This window comes from Lonchura striata, chromosome 6, assembly GCF_046129695.1.
Source record: "Lonchura striata isolate bLonStr1 chromosome 6, bLonStr1.mat, whole genome shotgun sequence".
NCBI lineage: Eukaryota > Metazoa > Chordata > Aves > Passeriformes > Estrildidae > Lonchura > Lonchura striata.
Window position 1 is genome coordinate 10,095,912 of NC_134608.1, and position 20,680 is coordinate 10,116,591.

General features: G+C 45.8%; 2 protein-coding genes and 1 long non-coding RNA gene across 7 annotated transcripts in view; 2 read left to right on the forward strand and 1 right to left on the reverse strand.

The window, feature by feature from the left end:
• TRMT61A (tRNA methyltransferase 61A) overlaps window positions 1-6,259 on the reverse strand; it is a 55,698-nt gene extending 49,439 nt beyond the window's left edge. The window contains exons 1-2 of one of the 2 annotated variants that reach the window (XM_031504908.2): window positions 6,124-6,259; window positions 3,168-3,532 (exon numbers count right to left, since the gene is read on the reverse strand). In XM_031504908.2, the coding sequence (XP_031360768.2) occupies window positions 3,168-3,498 (331 nt within the window). In that variant the 5' untranslated portion in view covers window positions 3,499-3,532; window positions 6,124-6,259. The remainder of the gene's footprint in view (window positions 1-3,167; window positions 3,533-6,123) is intronic. The other variant, XM_021528890.3, reaches the window with a different exon arrangement.
• On the forward strand, window positions 5,753-8,894 carry LOC110469785 (uncharacterized). Of its 3 annotated transcripts, none has more exons than XR_013340137.1 (3): window positions 5,753-5,953; window positions 6,932-7,662; window positions 8,634-8,894. It is a non-coding gene; the product is annotated as an uncharacterized LOC110469785 (long non-coding RNA). The 3 variants fall into 3 exon arrangements; XR_013340136.1 differs by having other exon boundaries at window positions 8,637-8,894; XR_002465315.3 differs by having other exon boundaries at window positions 6,932-7,110; window positions 8,637-8,894.
• A 1,663-nt stretch (window positions 8,895-10,557) lies between these two features.
• On the forward strand, window positions 10,558-20,003 carry CKB (creatine kinase B). Of its 2 annotated transcripts, none has more exons than XM_021528888.2 (8): window positions 10,558-10,674; window positions 11,502-11,714; window positions 12,822-12,976; window positions 13,884-14,016; window positions 14,872-15,043; window positions 16,508-16,631; window positions 17,297-17,486; window positions 18,033-20,003. In XM_021528888.2, the coding sequence occupies exons 2-8, from the start codon at window positions 11,522-11,524 to the stop codon at window positions 18,209-18,211; spliced, it is 1,146 nt and encodes a 381-aa protein (XP_021384563.1). In that variant the 5' UTR covers window positions 10,558-10,674; window positions 11,502-11,521; the 3' UTR covers window positions 18,212-20,003. The 2 variants fall into 2 exon arrangements, with proteins under 2 accessions (XP_021384563.1, XP_021384564.1); XM_021528889.2 differs by lacking the exon at window positions 11,502-11,714 and adding an exon at window positions 12,162-12,349 and having other exon boundaries at window positions 10,572-10,674.
• The last annotated feature ends 677 nt before the right edge of the window (window positions 20,004-20,680 follow it).

The following is a 20,680-nucleotide window of genomic DNA, read 5'->3' on the forward strand; positions in this document are numbered from 1 at the left end:
GATTTTGTGAATGCTGAAGGATCACTGGGATGGTGGTTAAAGTACTTTTGACTGAATTACATTTTGTCTAAATGCTACGCTCCATCGAAGCCAAAATATTTCTGCGATTTATCAGATTAAATGAGATTTCACATGCTGTACTATTAAGACAGTCACTCATTTACATCTCACCATGAAGAGAGGACAGTAAAAAAAGCCTTGATGTGTGGAGACTGGAAAGAAGGGGATTTTGCTTGGAAAAAATATTTGAAAGGTTTCATATTGGTTCCAGTATAGTATTAAAAATAAATGTGAAGCCCTCAAAACCTGTTGTCAAATGGAATTATCCTACAGAGAACCTAGCCTGGGAAGTTGATGATTTGGAGAGTGGAGTGAGACAAAAGAGAAAGATTTAGCCTTTTCCTTTATCTAGGCACTGCTGCACATGCAATAAACACAAATGGGATTATTAGAGTTACCTGACAAGAATGAAACTTTCATACTACTGGGCCACTCACAGCAGATATTTAAGCAGCTATTTTGAGTATCAAAATTTTGGAAAGCTAGGGCTGTTAAAAACTGTATCCAAGTGCAGAATTTCTTAGAGCAGGGACCAATATTTTAATTTCTTAGAGCAGGGACCAATATTTTAAAAATATATTAGCTCTAGTAACAGTGCTAACAGTTTTAAAACTCAACATACCTTTATAAATTAGAAATTAGCAGAAGACAGAAGAAGGATCATATTCCTACACCTCTGTCATGGAACATCAGGTAGATGCAGAGTCTCCTTATGGCCTCCTCAACAGAGTATGCCTGGGTCATTTTAATTATGTATGTGCTGCTGACAAGCTTACTCTTTATGTATTTATTAAAGATGATTAAACATATTAAAACTGTATTAATATGTTTGTATATTTTAGGACAAATCACGACTGATCAATTTAAATTATATAATTAAAGTTACATAAAATAAATCCCTCTGGTTATCCTACTCCATTTTTATAATAACATGCAGAAAATCATTTATATTCACAGCATTTCACAGAGGGTATTTCCTCTTACTTTTTCAATCATTTCTTCTCACAGTTGGGGAGCCCAATTCAAAATTCTGCTAGCTTACAAATACAGGAGACACTTCTACAGTTGAGTTAGTAAGACATGAGGAAAAGAGCCCACTTTTTTTTACAGAGCCTGCTTTCCCAGTCCATACAGCAACTGTATATCTAAATTCAAATAATAAAAAAGACAGACCTTTGCGCTAATTAATGCTTAAAATACACCTAAACTCAGCACCAGCAGGAAGCAGACTCAACTTTTACTATACCAGATTTCCTGTCTTGTTTCTACTATCACCATTGGGCTGGTTCTGTCTAGCCCACACAAGGCTAATCTAGAGCTAATGATTTTGGATCACCAAACACCACTGAATTAGGATGATATCAAAGCAGGCTACATCACCACACTGGAGGCTCCAGTTGTCAATACCTGTCAAGTTTTTAACTCAAAGTAAACCTGCAGTAAGGTGTCTTGCTTCAAGGTTAGCCAGATGGATTTATTATAGTATTCTTTCTTCTTTCCTTTCTTTGTGAACAATGAACCTTGCAAGCAATACAAGCATAACTACAGTAGTAAAACTGTTCACTTTGCCTGGAAAGCTGAAGTTGCAATATATTGTCAGTACAAACATTAAAATGAACCTGGGGACAATTTCCCCTTAGCAAAAAGGATTGATTTGTGGCTATGACTTTTGACTCACAATGTTTTTGGAAATCATCAAGTGTTTCCATTTCTTAGCTGTTTAGATAAGCAACAGATTAAACATTTTCATCCTCTCTAGGCACCTTTGACATTATTGAAAATATTTTATATACAGCTCTGTACATTTGCTCCAGGACATGGAGTAATTCCAATCTCTTCCCCTTGCCCCCCAAATAATTTGTTGTTTATTTTTCCCATCCTGTCTAAACATAGCAGGGAGGGGAAGAGCTATTGAATACAGAAACTTCCCATGACAAAACTAAAAATGTCTGCTCATCCAACGAACCAAATTACAAACTCACAGGACCCAGCTATTTTCACAGTATCAGGGGCTTTTGCACAGGGCTTTGCATGCTTCAAGTGCTGCTCTACAGCAACGAGCTAAACATGCTGCCTGGTTCTTAACGGGTGGAAATGGGTGCAGAGATAAGTGCTGCCTCAGTTGTGTTGGAAAGTGGTCATTATGCCTGAAAAGCTGCCCAAAATTATGCATGAGTGGGAACAGGAAATGGTAAATGTAAGAAAGCACAGTGCATCACAGTCCTATCATGCTGATCCTTTGCCATATCTATGCTTGAGAGGGAGGTGTATGAAACTGCTTAAAAAAATGCTCAAACAGCCAGAAAAAAACAAGGGCAAACTACTTCAGTTGCTATTTCTCCAAGCTTCAGAGATTCACTCAAATCAAGCAAGCCTCATACTGCCTGTAGTAATAAAGTTATGAAGACATTATTATAAACTCAATGTAACCAAGAAAACATTTATGTCAATTTTTACTCCTTACTTCCAAATTAAGCAAAATCATGAAAGCTGTAATGAGTTAAACCAAGTTTAGAAATAAAACACAGCCCTGTGATGAACACATCATCCATTGTATTTAATCAGTGATTTTGCATGAGGTTGTGGTGCTACAAGTAGATCACACTTTGGAAAAGAAGAATTAAATTTATGTACTTACACAGTATAATCTATAAATACTGCCAATTTATTTCTCTTATTAGCTCAACACCCTATCACCAGAGTCTCTTTCACCTGGTTATCTCAACTACATCCTCTGAAACTGCGAAATCAAAGCCTGAATCTTGATTTAAATAATGCATTTACAAATACTTTTAACTACTTAACAACAGTTTTAGAAAAGGGAAATGAAGATGTTTACCTATTTGTTCTAAGAAGATGAATTAACCAAACACATGCTCAGAGGTATACCCACATAAATGACTCTGCACACCAAGGTAGCACCAATTTTTGAAGAACCAGCAGTTGATAACATGTGCACATGATACAGAATTCTTCAACATGTGGGCAGGGAAAATTATATCATAGTGGAAAGAGCAACTTCTTGCAAAATTTAAAGAAAACCCTGTTTTTTCATCAAAGTGTCGGTGTTAGTTGCTAATAAAGGATTTCAACATAGTAATTATTACCTGATTCACATACTATGGAGCCTGGCTTCAGTTCCAACATCATGGTGATTATGGAGATGTCAGTGGAATACAGAATTTGTGTCCTGTGTGGGAGATTCATGGTCCACAGTTCTGGAGTTGGATGAAGAATGAACACCCATCCTCCTTTACTGCAGGTCACTTTGGAGCCATACTTCTTGCCTATGAGGTCTGTGGAATGCCTGATGACCCCGTACTTAGTCTGTGTTACGGAGCCGTGCTGCACTTTCACAGGAAACATGGACTCGTGGCCCAGGAACACAATAGCCGTGTCACCATCCTTTATCGTATCTCCATATTCAACAAAACTCATGGTGACAATCTTCTACTTGGCTGGTGATTGTCACCTGGAGAAAGATAAATATGTCAGGAAAGTTTCACAGGACCACGGTGGAGCTGAACCTACAGATATAAAACCAAGTAATTTTATTTTCTCCAATACAGAACAAAACCACACTGTGCAAATAAGATGCTAGCAAGAGAGCTTCAGGAAGTTCAGGGAGCTGCTCTCCACTGTACTCTTGATCCAACTGCAATCAATGGAAGGATCCCACAGATTTGAAAATAACAAGAATTTTTCTTTATGGTACATTTTAAAGAAAACTTGGGAAACACATTATGATTTACTCAGCCTGCTCCAAAATGCTACTGCAGGTTAGCACCCATTTCTGCACACTGTTCAATTACAGTTCCTGAGCACTCAGAGCATGTTATTAACTTTTATTCTCATCTTCTTGCTTATTTTTTGATGATTTACAACATAAAGACATTCTACTACTTGCCTGGACCTCAATCACCAGCTATTAGGACCACTAACAAAACTATACTTGAAAGTTTTCCAAATGAACGTTTAGAGATAGGCTAAGGGCATAAACCTGACTAACTACAAAAGAAAATAATATTGTGGCCTTTAATTTGCCATTGGAGGTGCCAAGTAATTGTCTGGGAAGTGATCTCTACTCCAGCTAAATGTAAACAACCACTTGCAAGTTAATGCCAACAGTTGAATCACTTCAGCCCCATGGTCTCAGAGCTGTTTTAGAGAATTACAATTAAATTTTGATGGCTTTGAGAAGACAATCTAGAAATCAGAAGGCGGCTTACAATGAAACCTGACATTGCCTTTCAAATAAAGCAGCTAACTGTCTAAGCTGCAGGTTGATCAGTTAATGCAAGAATTGTTTAATGAAGTAACAGGGATCCCAAAGTTAGAAATTAAAGCCTATGACAGAAGGCTTTGAAAGTCAGATTTCTGGTACACCATCCCTGGCAGAATCAAAAGCAGTGTTACTTTTAGTTTCAGAATAATTGCTGAATTCCAGCACTTTTGTGTTGAATGTTTAAGAGCTTGGTCCTGCTTCATCATTTCAATTAAAAACCTTCAGTTCTCAAAGTGTAGTCTGGTGCCTGTAGTCTGGTTCCTGTCTGGAACTCCATGTAGCTCAATTTGATGTTTAAGCAGTTAGATTTATATTTTTTCCACGGCAGTCACTGAGGTTGATAAACAGATGTGGTTGTGGTTGAAACTTCCAAAGTTTATGACATGCTTTATTGCATAAGGTGTTCAGATGCCAAGGCAGAAAAGGCTAGTCTGAACATCTTGTGAAATAGTAAGGACACCCCATGAATTCAGAAATGCATACATAAAGGACTATGTGAGATAGAACTAATGCTGTCTCTTATAGCTTGCACCCTATGATTATGTCCATGTCTTAATCTTTCATAAATGACATTTAGGAGTTCTCATTCCAGATACCTTTAATGCAGCGCAGTTTTCAGATCTCACAAGTGTCATCTGAAAGGACCTCGAATGGAATCAGTTTCTTTCAGAGTAGTTACACCCATGTGCAAAAGAATCCTGTAGCAGGCCTTCAGGAACACTGAGTGAATTCCTCTCCCTTTGATTCCACCAACTGGCTCCTAGCTTCCTTGCCTTCCTTTGAGCCATTACACTTATCACAGCTAATAGTCACAGCAGAGAATCAGAATCAAGGCTGGAAGGGATCTTTAAGATCATGTACAGCAAGTCCATCCATATCATTGCATGCTGACATCCCAAGTGACACATCTCTGAGGCTCAGACTTCACCTGCCACATTATATTCTACGTTTGGGGTAAAATTGGCATCTGTAAGGAATTTTGGAAGTTTCTTTGCCTTGCCCCCGTGTCAAGGAGCACAGCGAGCTACCTCCACGTCCAGAATTGCCCATGGCCTGGCCGTGCAGAGGCTCCCGCAGTGACATTTTCCCCGGGCAGCAGGCAGGGCATTGCCGCAGCACCGCTGTCACTGCACGGTGTGGGGGCAATGGCGGTGGGGGGATACTGAGCCGGGGCCCCCTGACACGGGGTCAGGACTTTTCTCTGGGTTTGCCATGGCTGCAGCGACCTAAACCCAGCGTCCCAGGCGATGCCTCGCAGCCTCACGAATAAAACCACTAACACGATTCTGTGCTCCTTCAGTCATAACCCAGGCGCACATCTCCGTTCCCTGACCAGCTCCCACAGGACGTGGCAGGCTGCCGCTTCCCCCTCCCGAAGCCTGGCTGCTTGGCGCGGCGGCAGAGGAACGTCCCGCAGGCGAGGCAGGCACAGCCCCGTCCCCGCCCCGGCACACGCAGGCTGCGGGTCGCTCCGTGCCCCGCTCGGAGGTGACCCCGCTGCCAGGGCTCCCCTCAGCCCCTTCCGTATCCCGAGGCGGCAATGCGGCTCCTGCACCCCAGCAGCGCATCGGCCCGTGCCAGCGCACCCGGGAACCTCAACTGCGGCAGGTGAGAAGCACGGACTGGACCGGGAAGGGGTGAGAGGCGGCATTCGCCTGCGGGAGAGCGGCGTTAGCCCGTAACAGCCCCGGGCGGCCGCTCCGCGGGAGAAGAACGCCCTCGCCCCAGCGCCCCGCGTCCCCGCGGGGACGCTTCTCCCCGTGCCCCGAGCCCTTTACCTCCCCAAGCCCGGCCCGGCTCTCCTCACACGCGGAGCCGCCCAGCGCCTCCTTCCGCCTCGGTCGCAGGCTGCTGACGCTCCCGCCGCCTCCGCCCCCGCCGGCCCTGCCTGGGGCCGGGGAGCCGCCGCGGCTTGTGCCCGGCGCGATCAGACCTGGCTGCTGCAGCCCTCCTGAGGTGCCGCCATGCCCACAGCTCCATCAAGGCGCCCGTTCCTCTGAGCCCGTCATGCCCCCAGTCCCATCGAAGCATCCATCCCGCTGAGCACACCCGTCCCCTCAGCCCTTCGAGGCGCCTGTCCCCGCAGAGCTCTGCTGACCGCCCCCGCCCCGTCCTCTCAGCGCTCCTTGCTGGGTCCTGGGCAGCGGGGGCGGTCACTGACCACCCTCAGCAGCCCCCCGGCACCCCGGCGGGTGCTCCTGCCTCGGGCAGCAGCCCTGTCAGTGAAACTTGAAGGGAAAAGCTGCAATGGGTGCTGACAGCCCCGGTGGGAACTTGGCGTTCATCACCCTTTGAACGTGTAGGGTGTCTCGAGGGCCACCGCCAGCAGGGCTGAAACCCCTTCCCCAGGGAATGACTTTGCCATTGGCAGAGCTGGGCCTTGCCTCCGTGGCCCCCAGGCACACAGCTTCCAGAAAGTTCTGCATGCCCTTCCCCCGGGGCAGCCTCAGGGAAAGGCCAAGCAAGCTCTTCACAGGGATTTCATAAGGCTGCAGGAGAAACCACACTGTGGGCTCAGAAGCAGCAGAATTGTTATCTAACCCCCTAACAGCATGGTACTAACTCCTACTTCTGTCTCATGTTTAGGATTGAAGTGATGTGGAGAGCCCTGCCTGCCCTGGTGGTACGGGGGCTGTAGTCAGGAGGCAAGGTGGAGCAAAGGAGGAGAATATTGCCTCATCTTCTGCTCACAACAAGCCCAGGCCACCTGGCATGGGAGCGGTATGGGCATAGCAGGCAGCATGTGAATCACCTTGGACGTGCAGGTTGTGTTCCCAGCTAAATCAGATAATCCTCTGTACTGTGCTGCATTCACCAGTAACCTGTAATACACAATAATGGAGAAAAAGTCATCGTTTCACAATCACAAACCCAGTAACGGAGAGCTGTTTAGATGATGATCTGTGATTTTTTAAATTAATCTGGTTCCACCAAGAATAAGGGATATTTTCCCACTACCTTCAGTGAGAACATATTTTTTGTTATGGTGTTGACCTGCCCATAACATAATTGCAGTAGTCTTTGTTAGTTATGAAACTCTTCTCCATCTAATCTAAACATAATGTATGCAGTTTCAGAGGTTTCTTAAGCTGCAAACTCCTACTCAGCTGTTTTTCTGACTGGCAATCATGGCTCTACTGTGCCTTTATATTTGCACCCACTTTGTTTAATTTTCTGTCATTTTTAGTGTCATTGGTTATATTTGTCATTGTTTATGTTCTCATGTCCTTTCTTTCCCATGATGGGCTGCTGTTCAGATCACTGTGGGCCTGACTGTGTGCAAGATTGAGACACTCAGCAACTCCTCATTTCCATAGGTACTCAGCTCACTGGAAACAATCAGTAATTTACAACAGCCTGCCTAAACAGTGAGAAAAAATGCACCAAGGATAATAAATAAGCAAATACATTTTAAGTGATAAATGGGAAGAGAAGTTTCATTTGACAAGTTAAGCAGATGGAGCTATGGCCAATTTCTTTAATCTACTGGTACATGAGTGTTATGTTTAATTTTCAAGTGGTGTTTAGTTGTAGATTAGGAATTGGAAACAATTCAGTTGTTCACAGCAAACCACTTTCTCTTGCTGTTTCCTAATTTGGAATATTATTCTGTGTTTCCAAGATGGTATTTATCCCCTAATTCTTCAGGTCTCTATTATGTTCACGCAAGTAATTTCAGAAGACACATTCACTAGCTAACACCCATCTCCTCTTGCACTTGCACACCACACAACATTTATAATTAAGCCTCTTAGGAAGTTAGCTGCATGGCCCTTGATTAACTTCCTTTAATTCTTCATTGTTAAAGTTCAGTGCAAAGACCTCTGGAGTAATCAGGCCACCTTTCCAACTGGAAATGTAGCATATAAATCAGTATTCACTAAGATACCATCCCAGCATAGACAGTGAGTATTGGTGCCTTTATCACAGTCTAACAGGCCATACAGGCTTATCCAAAGCCAGTGTTTCCCAGCAGATGAGGCAGATAAAGCGGGTGATCAGAGGCTGTTGACACAGGGCACAGCATCTGCAATTAAGTCACTAGGGAAGCTGGCATGGAATGCTGTGACAAAGATAGGATCCAATTTACACACAGCTTTCAGCAAATCTTAAAATGCTGTCTGAGTAAAACCCAGCCACTCCTGACTTACTGCACGCTAGAAATTTGTCAAATAGTGTTGAGAAGAGGGGGGTAGAGGGTGCATTGTTTGTCAGACATCTAAATTGGATATATTTTAGTGATTTTATGTTCCTGACTCTCTTTCCATGTCACCCAAATTCTGTGAAGAAGAGGTGTGTGTTTGTGTTGGAAGTGCTGTAATGTTTGGCACATTGAGACTTCTACCTGCTCACCATGACTGGTATTCCCTGTTCTGCAAGACAAAAAGAAGAAGAGCATATGCGATGAAACAGATCCTTGGATTTTGAATCTTGAGGTGACCTTGACTCCACAACTCTCCTGAACAATTACACTACAGAACAGTTGATTGCTTCTTTGTTTGTGTGGCAATAGATTATGGACTAAGATAAAAGGAGCCTTCAGAATCTACACTGATTGCCTTTTTTTTTTTTTTTTTTTTGTGGAGAACACCACCACAAAAATATGCCATAATGTAAGAAGGTTGTTTTAGTATATTTCTATTTCAAATTAAGAATAAAAATGTTAGTGCTTTACATTAAAAAAATCTGCAATCAGAATTATATTTGCAGCTGAGGCAATCCAGTAATATTTCATTTCTATTGTAATTTATTGAGGACTCTAGGTACAATTTTACACTTGTAATCATTTAATACTTGTATAGCCATGCATTATTTGCAATTCACATTATTCTGAAGCATGAGCACTGTGTGAAACTATTAGTGTGTAGGGGAGGACTTTGTGAGGTTAAAAGTGCAGAGGAGACCAAGAGAGAGGATTTGTTCTTTGATCCGGAAGCCAAGAGACCGGACTTGCACAGATGCTGAGCCCTTGGCTTCTCCTGGAGATCTGTATACTCAGCATCTCAGTCTACCAGACCTGGAATAACTCGGAAATCTGGATGGCAGCCAAACACAGCACATTTTTATTTGAAGCAGTCTAGGCTTTTTATTTTGCAATGATTTCCTCTATATGTATATTATGATTTTTAAGTCCTAAGCAGTTCTGTAAAGTGCACATGCTGTTTGTTGTTAAGGTGAGGGTACTGGTCATGGTGCTGAAAGGATTGTGATGGGGAGAGCGGTTCAGGTGATGTCTCCTGACATTCACAGCTCATGCCAATGAAAGCAACTCTGGAACTCAGATCCGCACTCTCATGTATAACTACACTCTGTTTGGACAGGAGGATAAACATGGATTCTGCTGTGAGAAACACGTCAGAGAAAGATAAAGATACTATTATGTAAAGGTGAAAGTCAAATCAAGATACTCATTCACATTGTTAATATACTGTAATTTCTGCAAACAGCAGGATTCTGAGCTGCGTCTTAGCTCTGGGACAAACCTGCTCATTCCTACAAAAAGACCAGTGCAAGTCTCTATTTTCATGAATTTCAGGTGAGCTTTAGATGGGTCAGATCCCAGAGTTCCTGTGCCTGTCTTTAGTAGGAAATCACCCCCTCTCCAATAAAAGCTGAAGAATTTTTTTTTTTGCACACAAGAGCAGAGGATTCACTGCGATTTTCGCAATCACCCTACTTCCCTTTCAAATTGAACTGTAAAACGAGCCCACGGTTTCGCAGGTGCTGGAGGCGAGGTGCAGGTCCTCCCTCTGCAGAACCGGGCTGCCGGGGGCTGGGCGCCACATTCGCAGCCGCCTCAGGGCTTCTGCCAGCTCGGGGCACTTGCCACTGGCCAGGCTCGCAGCACGGCCAGCCCGCACACTACACAGCGCTTCTTTTGGGATGGTGTATTAAGAGACCTGCGTTTGAACCCTCGGCCAAGGTGTTGGCAAAGGTGTGAAGCCTGTAACCAGCCACGCTGGTGTGCGGTGGCGCGCCCTGGCCGGTGGCACACCGGACGGATCCCTGCCCTCACGCTCGCGGTAACGAACGGCGCCGGCGCCGCCCCAGCGCCGCGGCAGCGGCCGAGGACCCCGCCACCCCCGACCGAGCTCCCCGACGCCGAGCAAAATGGCGGCGAGCGCGGGCCCGGCCGGCGGCGCAACGCCCGCCCCGCCCGCCGCTGCGCGGCCCAATGGAATGAATGGGCTATAAATAACGGCCAATGGGGCGCGAGCTTGGGCTCTATATAAAAGATGCGCGGCGGGGCCGTTGCAGCTTCACTCGGACTCGGGCAGTGCGTTACGCGGAGCAGCGCGGAGGTTCTTGCTGTAGCTGCGAAGCCCGCGGTAAGTCCCGGGGCAGCCGAGACGTTCTGCAGCCTTGAAACAAAGGCTTTAATTTTTTTTTTTTTTCCTTTGCTTTTTTTCCCTCTCCCGCTGTGTGGGGTGGAGCCGGTCCGGCTGAGGAGGGGCGGCGCGGGGCAGGGGCGCAGCCGGGGCGGGGGGCGTGGGGAGCGGCGCAGGTGCTCGCCGGGCTGGCTGGGCTCTAAAACCAGATTAACCCGGTATTTAGCAGGGTAGTTACATACGCTCGCCCCGTCCAAGTCCCCTGAGGGACCTGCCTGTTGTGTAAGGGCTTGTCGGATGCTGCCCTCCCTCCCCGGTCGGGGAGCAGCCGGGTGTCGCGGACGCGGAGGGCGCCGTCGCTCCTCCGGCTGCCCTCGCCCTGCAGCGGCGAGGGGAGGCGCGGCCGCGCACCGAGGGTGCGGCGGTGCCGCCCAGCTCGCCGGCCGGCCGGCCCGGGGTCCCGGCGGGGCCGAGCACCCCCGGCTCGCGGCCGCTCCCCGGCACCGGAGCCGCGCGGGTCCGCCCGGCGCTGCTGCGGCTGCTCCGCTGACCTTGGGCGCGTCCCCTCACCCGGGCGGCGCCCCGGGAGGCGGCGGGACCTCTGCCCCTGCGGCCGGGGTGGTGGGCACGGGGCACGGCTAGTGGAGGCGAAGAACTTATTTTCTTTTCCTCTTCCTTGGCGCTTGTGGAAGGCGATGTAGCAGCAAAGGTGTGAAAGGCGCGGGTGGAACGTGAGCCAAGGTGACCTTTTGGGTGCCTGGCGTTCCCCCGGGCGGTCCGGAGGCTGCCAAACGCCCAGTGATAGGCTTCCCGTCTTTCTCCCCTAGTGACTGCGGTAGGGTCAGCCATGCCCTTCTCAAACAGCCACAACCTCCTGAAGATGAAGTACAAGCCAGAGGAGGAGTACCCTGACCTGAAAGCTCACAACAATCACATGGCTAAGGTGCTGACCCCGGACCTGTACAAGAAATTGAGGGATAAACAGACTCCCAGTGGATTTACCCTGGATGATTGCATCCAGACTGGGGTTGACAACCCAGGTAATGGGATCGTTAGGTCTGCATAATGATCTGTTCTCCCTCCTGACTGGAAGTGCTTCTTGACAATGCTACCCAAAGTTCTCAAGCTACCGAGGGACAAATCTAAAGCACTGAGAGACTGCTCTAAAGGCATGGCTCTGTTGGGAGGCCATGTTTCCATCAAGCTGTGTTTCATGCTGTGATCTGACATACCAAGTCCCAGACACTTCAATTATGTAACTGCTCTGCTAAATACTTTCAATCTGAAGAGGGGAAAAAAAAGTCAAACCAAATGCATTCTAATTATAACTCATCTGGCGAGGGGGGGGAAAAAAAAAGTCAGTTTACCTGGCTGTCTTGATCTCTTCCTATTCCAGACTGGTTATATGATGTTTTGTAGCACTTCTATGAAAAAGGGGGAGCAGATGTGTTTACATGTTAACATTACAGTATTTATTTTTACTCTAGCAATATCAAAATGGCCCAACTAAATAATCAGAGACTGCCTCCTGATGAGGAGTATCCGGACCTGAGCACCCACAACAACCACATGGCCAAAGTTCTAACCCTGGATTTATACAAGAAACTGAGAGACAGAGTCACGCCCAGTGGCTTCACCCTGGATGATGTCATTCAGACTGGGGTTGATAATCCTGGTAAAATGCATTGAGAATATTCCGTGTGAACCAGCTGAAGTAACTGGTGCTTTTAATATGCTGACTTAAAGCTAATCTTGTGGAGGTGGTATTTATAAACAGACTACAGAAATGTAGCAGAAGGAGCGAAAAGCAAAGCATGCTTGCTTGCAGCAAAGCATGATTGTTTAGACATAAAATTCTATGCAGTGATCTAAATTAGCTAGTCAAATTAGATGTGCTGTGCAAATTTGTCCTAAACCAAGCTTGACAAATGAGCATGGTTTAATGACAATAGCTATGGGTTGCCATAGCATTGCATTTGACTAACTGGATGAAGTGTAAAATGTAGGGTCTCTCCAAATGTTTCTATGTGAGAATGGAGTTCTAAGTGACTAGACTTGCCACTAAACAACTTGCCTGGTTAGTGCTGCACTGGAGTACAGCCAAATGTCACCCAAACTTAGCTCTTCTGACTTTATTACCACTCCAGGCCATCCTTTCATAATGACAGTAGGATGCGTGGCTGGTGATGAAGAATCCTATGAAGTGTTCAAGGAGCTCTTTGATCCAGTTATTGAAGACAGGCATGGTGGCTACAAACCAAGTGATCAGCACAAGACTGACCTGAATGCTGATAACCTGCAGGTATAAAGTTTTGATCAATTACAGATTATTAGTCTGAGGACTGTAAAGTTGTTGGCAGCTGCCTAAACTGATTGCTCAGGCTCTGTCCCCTTGCTTCCACCGAGCATGGACACTTGGGCTGTGAGTCTGGTGCAATCAGCCTGAAGAGCTTGTTGCTGTGGGATGTCAGTGGCTGGGCAGCTTGCATGCAGCAGGAGCTTTTTACAGGTGCTGCTGAAGCGTGGGTTGTGCCAAACACCTTCAGTGTGTATTTCCTGAGTTGTGGGTTCTAGCAGTCAACCTTAACAACACTGTCGTGGAATTCACGGACTGTCATAAAACTTAAGCTTTCTTTTGTCTGATCTTGGATCTTAATTAGCAGCTGATGGTGTTGTGCTGTCAACGAAATATTATTACAGCTGGAAGTAAGGATTCTTAATCATTTTATGGATTTTAAATGTTACTGTAAACTAAACTCTGGGAATTCCTAACTCCATGATTCGCTAGCCATAAATCATACTGAAAATAAGAGACTTGGGAGAACAGTAATGAATAATTCTCATTTGCAAGAGTAAACATGTACTTAAAGAAGGTTTTGCCTCATGTTGATATTGCTAGGTTGCGAATCTGTAAGGGGTTACAGAAGCCCAGACCACAGTCTGAAGTGGACTTGGAACTGATGCTCTGGTGATATCCCTGCCTTCTAGGACTACTTAGTAGCTATAGCCTTGACCTCAGAGCAAGAGTTGTGTTACACAGATGCATGATGTGATGCTGAAGAAAGTAGCCCTGAAGTGAGGCACTGCTTACAGGCCATGGAGTCAATGCCTCATGTGTAAAGTGCACTCTTAAGTGCATGGGGGCTACACGTGTTTAGGGGAGCTATCTTGGTAACAGGGTTGTGCTTGCTGGTTTCCTAATCTTGTAGGGAGGTGATGATCTGGATCCCAATTATGTGCTAAGTTCCCGTGTCAGAACTGGCAGAAGCATCCGTGGATTCTGTCTTCCCCCGCACTGCAGTCGAGGAGAGAGGCGGGCTATCGAGAAGCTCTCTGTTGAAGGTAAAGTGAGAACTGGGTGCCTCAGGGACATCATTCTGTCCTTTGCACAAGAGGTGTTCTTTGCAGTTTGAAAATGGAAGCACTTGGCAAAAGCCACCTCCCTGGAGACAGTCTGAACATGGAGCCTTTTCCCTGGAAAAGGCTCATTGCATTAGAGCTGCCTCAGCATTGCAGCTTGTAGCTGAGAGCAAGTGCACATGGCAGAGGGAAGTTGGATTGCATTAAGGTTGACCTCTGCTGATCTCAAAAGCTTCTGTCTGTGTGTGTGGGGAGACAAGTTGGTTCATCAGGGCTCAAACCTGAAATGTAACAGGTATGTAGCAACTACAGGGCTTGAGTCATGGGGTGCAGTGTTTTGTGGCTGCATTTAATTGACTTTCATTAACTTTCAGCTTGCTTAAGAGATTGTAGTCTTGTTCCAAATCTGCAGCTGACTAGAGTAAGCCCTGGTTTTCAGTGAAGCTCTTCAGCTGTTTTTTTTCCCTGTTGCCTCCTGGTGCTCAAAACCTCTCAAGGGCAGGGTAACAGTCCTTGACAAGAATAATACTGCTTGTTACATTCATAACCTTGGTTCTCCTTGGAAGAAAAGCAGTCTCCATTTGTACAGTTCAGCAACAGTAATGATTCTATACTGCATGTAAGGGAACAAAGGCTAGTTGTACGAGCCTGGAAGGTGCAGACAAATCATCTGATACTGCCTCAGGTTCTGCCACAAGGGCATTGCTATTGCAGATGAAAGCAAGGGAGGAACCAGACCCAGCAGATCAAACATTGCCATACTTGATGTGTGGTCTCCAAAGTGCTGGGAAAGTGTAGAACCTTTAGCTCCATTCTAAAAGAATCTCTCTCTTTCAGCTTTGGGTAGTCTGGACGGTGATCTCAAGGGGAAGTACTATGCTCTGAGGAACATGACTGATGCAGAGCAGCAGCAGCTGATTGATGACCACTTCTTGTTTGACAAGCCAGTTTCTCCTCTTCTGTTGGCATCTGGGATGGCACGAGACTGGCCTGATGCCAGGGGTATCTGGTGAGTATGTCTGTGAGGAGGCAGTCATAGAAGTTAAAATCTTGCTGTTTCAGTGGTGACTTGTACTGTTGGGCAAAACAGTAGCTTCTCACCTTGTGTTACTGTATTTGATGAGAAACTTCCATGGAGAACTTGCAGTTAACCAGCAAAATTTTGACAAGTGCTCTTATGCTGGTAAAAACAAGCCAGCTTGGTGTTAGCCCAGAACCGGAGCCTGCATGGGTTAGTGAACCACCATGCAAAAACTGGATCAGCTTATGGAAGTAGATCACTTGTAAAGGAGCAGATGTGCCACTACAGTCAGCTCTTCCACCAAGAGTTGAGAGTAACTTGAGGTACAAACCATAGCATTGTCTTAGCTCAGGGTTGATCTTGGGTGCACAGTTATTCCCTTGTCTCTTCACTTCTGCTTACAGAAACTCAAAGGGGCTGAACTAGTATGGCTTTATCTGTGCTAGTGATGAGATCTTCCCTGTCCTCAGAGACTTGGTGACAGGAATTGACTGATGCAGAGGTGTGGAATAGAAGGATCCTGCTGGTTTTAAATGTAGGTCACCTACATAAAACTGCATCTCAGGAGCTTCTGCAGCATAATTAACTTGCTCCCTTGTAAGCGAAGGGCTAGGTTTTTATCAACAGGAATGCTCCAATCTTATTACTGCAGCTGTTTCAGTACAACCCAGTGGAAGCACACTTTGTTTCTGTAGGTCACCTTTAAGATTGCATCATCTACCTGCAGATTGCCAGCACCAGATAGCGCTGTCATCTGAGCATGACTAATCTACAGACTTGAAGTGTGTAATGTCTTAGTGTTGTCTGCATAAATAACTTTCCTCGGGTACTAGCTAATTTTTGATCCTAATCGAGTTCAGAAATTACTAGCAAGATAAACATGGATGATAGTACCTGCTGTCAGCTGCAAGCTGGGGCAGGAGGATCCCATTGTTCAGAAGATTTTTATATAGCATCTTTGAAGAGCCCTGATCCAAGTGAAATTCATACTGAAAGTAAGGTACGAAGTGCAGTTTGACATAATCTGACACAATACTGCTAAACAGGCTTGTTACACATGGTGTCATGTACATTATTGTACAGGACATTCTCAAAGTCTACTGATCACCTTTCTGCAAATTGCTGAGCAGAAATACCTTAGTTTTTAAAGTGGAGACACAAGTGAGCTAGGAGGATGAGAGGATGTGGGGGTTTTAGGTTTTGATACTGTAAGATTAGGCAATGCCTTGTTATTACTCGTTCTGTAAAAGCCAATTGAAATTACCTCTTGAAAAGAGCAGGGTAACAACTACCAGGTTAACCCACATCCTGTGTGGGCAAAAGAAATAAGATCAATCTTGTTGAAGCAGCTAAGTGAGCATCTTGAACTAAAAACTGCAGTGATGAGCAATTTGGGGCCATCTTCAAAGTGTGAGGTGGGCAAGACAGCAAACTGATTGCTTTGTCTCCTAGGCACAATGATAACAAGACTTTCCTTGTGTGGATCAATGAGGAGGATCACCTTAGAGTTATTTCCATGCAGAAAGGTGGCAACATGAAGGAAGTATTTAACCGCTTCTGTACTGGACTAACAAAGGTAAATTGCTGTTGTCTGGGCTGTAGGTTCAAATGGCACATGGTTCTCTGGTTAGATCTGAGAATGCAGTTTTCCTCCATTGTTGTGTTTCATAGTCTGGATCTCTGGGAACACCCTGGTGAGATGCAGGGCTGTGAGGGCTTCAGAACAGGTGTTTTGGCAAAAAGCCTTGTGGCTGTGTAATCTAGAATATTTGCTTGATGTGGTGGCACCCTTATCCAAATGTCTCAACTGTATTTTAAAGAAATTCTTCAGACACCTTAGGGAGGAGGAGAAATTGCTTGAATGTGCATGGGCAAAGCTGGACTCAAGTTCTGTACTTCTAGTCTTGATATGAGCTTGAGCTTTACCAGCCCCTTTCCTGATCATAAGAGATGTGCTAGCTTGACATGTATTCAATCCAGCTTCCCAACAAATAGTGACATAAGAAGCATAGCTTTTAGTCTTAGCCTCTCTCACTGCTAGGAGCAAGATGAAGGCCTTAAAAGCCCCTTGTTGGTGGCCGTTTTTTCTATAGGGAGGGGGTTATGTGGCTGAAATAGGTGTTCTGAGTGTTGTGGCTGTTGCTGAGTGACTGAAGCTGCAAGTGAGCACTAATGGATGTCCTACAATCTTGAGGTAGAGAACATCTCTATTCATTCTCTCTTCATTCTTTCTATTTATAGATAGAAAGTCTCTTCAAGGGCAAAAACTATGAGTTCATGTGGAATCCACACCTGGGCTACATCCTGACCTGCCCATCCAACCTCGGAACAGGGCTTCGTGCTGGTGTGCACATCAAGCTCCCACACCTTGGGAAACATGAGAAATTTGGAGAAGTCCTCAAGAGACTTCGTCTGCAGAAACGAGGCACAGGTGAGAGTTGGTAACACTGATGGGCTGCCCTAAGACACCAGCAAAAGCCTGGTTATGGCCAGAGCCATCTCTTGGTTCACACTGTCAGTGCTTGTCACACCATCCAAAAGGAACCCTTGTAAAGCACATGGAGAGAAAAAAGTTTTCAAATTATATATTGGAGGAGTTGAGGATGGCAGTGGTCCACTTTGTGCATACTTTGGCTGTCTAATGTCCTGGGTGCCATTTTGAGCAGCAGATAAAGGGGACCTGGTGGCAGCTGTTCATGTTCATAAGCAAGGGTGGGAATCCTGGTTTAACCTATGGCTAGGAGATGGCTCCAGTGGGTACTTGTGACCTAAGGTTGGATTGCTTACGGGTCAGAAGAATAAAGAGCTGGCCTAATTGCATGTTCTGTGGTTCATGTTGGCAGTCACACATGTATGTAGGATGAGGCACTGGTGGCAGCTTGTCCTGCTGTGTCCCTGCCTCAGGCTAGTGAGGGAAGAAGGGCAGACTCACGTTCTCTGGCTGAGGTCAGTGTTGTAACTGAATCTCTTGCTGCAGGTGGTGTGGACACAGCTGCTGTTGGAGGAGTGTTTGATGTCTCCAATGCTGATCGTCTTGGCTTCTCTGAGGTGGAGCTGGTGCAGATGGTGGTGGATGGAGTGAAGCTTCTCATTGAAATGGAGAAACGCCTTGAAAAAGGCCAGTCCATTGATGACCTCATGCCAGCTCAGAAATAAAGCACTTTATTCTCATGCTTCCTAACTTATTGGATGAATAATAAAATGTCACTCCAATTCAAACCCTTGGGGTCAGAGCCCACTTAGTTACACTGTAGAGAAGTCTTCCATCCATCTGTGTTAGAGTTTATTTTTTTGATGGTTGAGATGTTGCTGAAAATTAAATGAAATAAACTATTGTTTGGCCTGATAAGTCTTAGATATGTTAACTGAATGTCTTTGAGATTTAAGTGACTTGGTTTCATAGTTACTCGAGGTGGTCTGGTTTTGTGTGCAGGCACATTTTGCTATGCTGGGTGTGCTGCTGCAGACCAGCTGAGTTGAAATGTTAAAACAGTTTCAGAAGTTGAACCTCTTAACTTGATTGTAGTTGCTGTAAATTTGAGAACTAATGTTAAACATGAGTCACTGCAAACATGCCCTACCTCCAAGGCTTTGACTTGTGCATCTGCTCATGCCAACTGTAAACTGTCATTATCCTGAGTACTGCAAGCCAGGCTGGCTCCTGTAAGGGAGGGGAGACAGGGCTGGGTACAGAGGGCTGTGCTGCTCTCAGATGGGCCCTCAGGGGCTGCAGGGCAAGGCTCTGTGGTCAGATGGCAGCCCATGGTATTAGTGACCCTGAGCTGTTTTGTGGGGAGAAGCTTGTCTTCAACCTAGGTAGTGTAAGCAACCAGTTGCTCTTTTGAGGGTAAGCTGAAACCCAGATTAATTCAGCCCCTGCTTCTCTCAAGTAATTTCAGCTCAGCCAGGGGCAGAGATGGGGGCTTGGAAGCTGGCACTTACAGGAAAATACCAGCTTATGAGCTTTAGTCAGCTGATTCTTCTTGGCCCCTGCACCAGTTGCCCCCATGAACCTAAAACTCTGCAGTATAGTCAAATTAAAACATGCTAAATAGTTTTTTTCAAACGGCTTGGCTTGCAAGCTCAGGTAGTTCTCTGGATATGAGCTCAGGATTGCATCAGGTAGGTCTGTTCTCCAGAATGGCTGTACATGTGTGCTTGCTGTGTGGAAGCATTACATTATTAATATACAGGAGCAGCATTTTCCACAAATATTGCTAACTGGGAGCATCAGACCCTTGGGAAGAGCAGCCTTTGCAGCTCATGCAGATGCACCTGCTCAACAGCTCTACCCACTGCTATAACACAGCTTTGATGGAGGGAGCGTGACGAGAGGTTGATGCAGAGCTCCTTGGCGTGCAGCTTTATATAGGTTTGTGTAGATAACTGAAGCTTTCCTTTGTAAAGGCTGTGCTATTTCTAAGGCTGTGATTGCAGGCTGTCACTTAGCTGAAGAGATGATTCCAGCTGGGGTAAGCTAATTTAATTTTGGTGAGAAAAGGCTGAGTGAACATTTCAGATCAGATTTTTTTTTTTTCTTTTAATACAGCTTTGTATGTGTTTCAGAGTTAATTGGGTGGGGGAGAGGAGATCACATGTAAGAGTTTTGTTCTGTACTGGGTGTTCCTGTATTTGAGTTAATCAGCACGGGAGTTTTCTGTACGAAGCTTGTAAGAGCAGGGAAGAGAAAGTGGTGCAAGAGACAACCGGTTGGTTCTGTATATTCTTTAGATTCCCCCATGCTGTGCTTCATGTCACTGTTCACAGACGCTTGGCAAATAGCTGGTTTTGCTTCTTGTAATCAGAGAGTGTTCATTTAGTGGTGCCTCTCCTCAACACAGCGTTGTTACTGCGCTCACAGCAATTACCTAATGGAAGGAGTTGCCTGAAAACTTGTCTATTTTTTCTAGCTATATCAGCTGGACTAATAAAAACATTTCTCTCTCTATGCATCTTGTTTCTCCTATGTTCTTAACCCATCAGAGCTGTTATATTTGTCTGCTTTCAGCCCCTGAGTCCCTGCAGTCTTGAGACAGCACCTGTAGCTGGTTAAACAATTGTGCTCAAAGCAGCAAGCCAGTCTTTAATGCCTGCATCCAACTAGAAAATACTTCTTAATTGGTTTTCTTTCCCACCCACTACCTTTGCTGTGTTCCCTTGTGTTGCTGCCATGCGACCGTGCTTTTGTTTCAGCTTGTACAAAGCAATTGCAAATATTTCAGAGAAAGAATGTCCTGGCAAAAGGTGGATAGTGTGACCAACCCCAGGTGGGATTTTCTAAAAACCTCTGATGGAGAGAGAGATTAAAGCTCCTGCCCCCTTGCCTTAAAAGTTTTGGTTTGGTCTTTGGCATTACTGGCCCTTGTGCCCTGGGTGCCCATCATGGATTGTAAGGAGCAGCCACTTGCATGTGCTCTGGCGCTCAGAATGGTGCCAGGTGCTGGCGGGCTGCCCTGGGACAGGAGAGGAGAGGAAGGTTATTGGTCAGTGCTGTGCATTAACCACCTGTGTCCCATAGCTTTTGGAAAGGAGCCGTGTGGCTCCTGCTCTCATCACACCCCATGGTGATGGCAGTGTCCTCGCCAGGCCTGGAGCAGGGACGGCTCTGTTGGTCCCAGCAGGCTG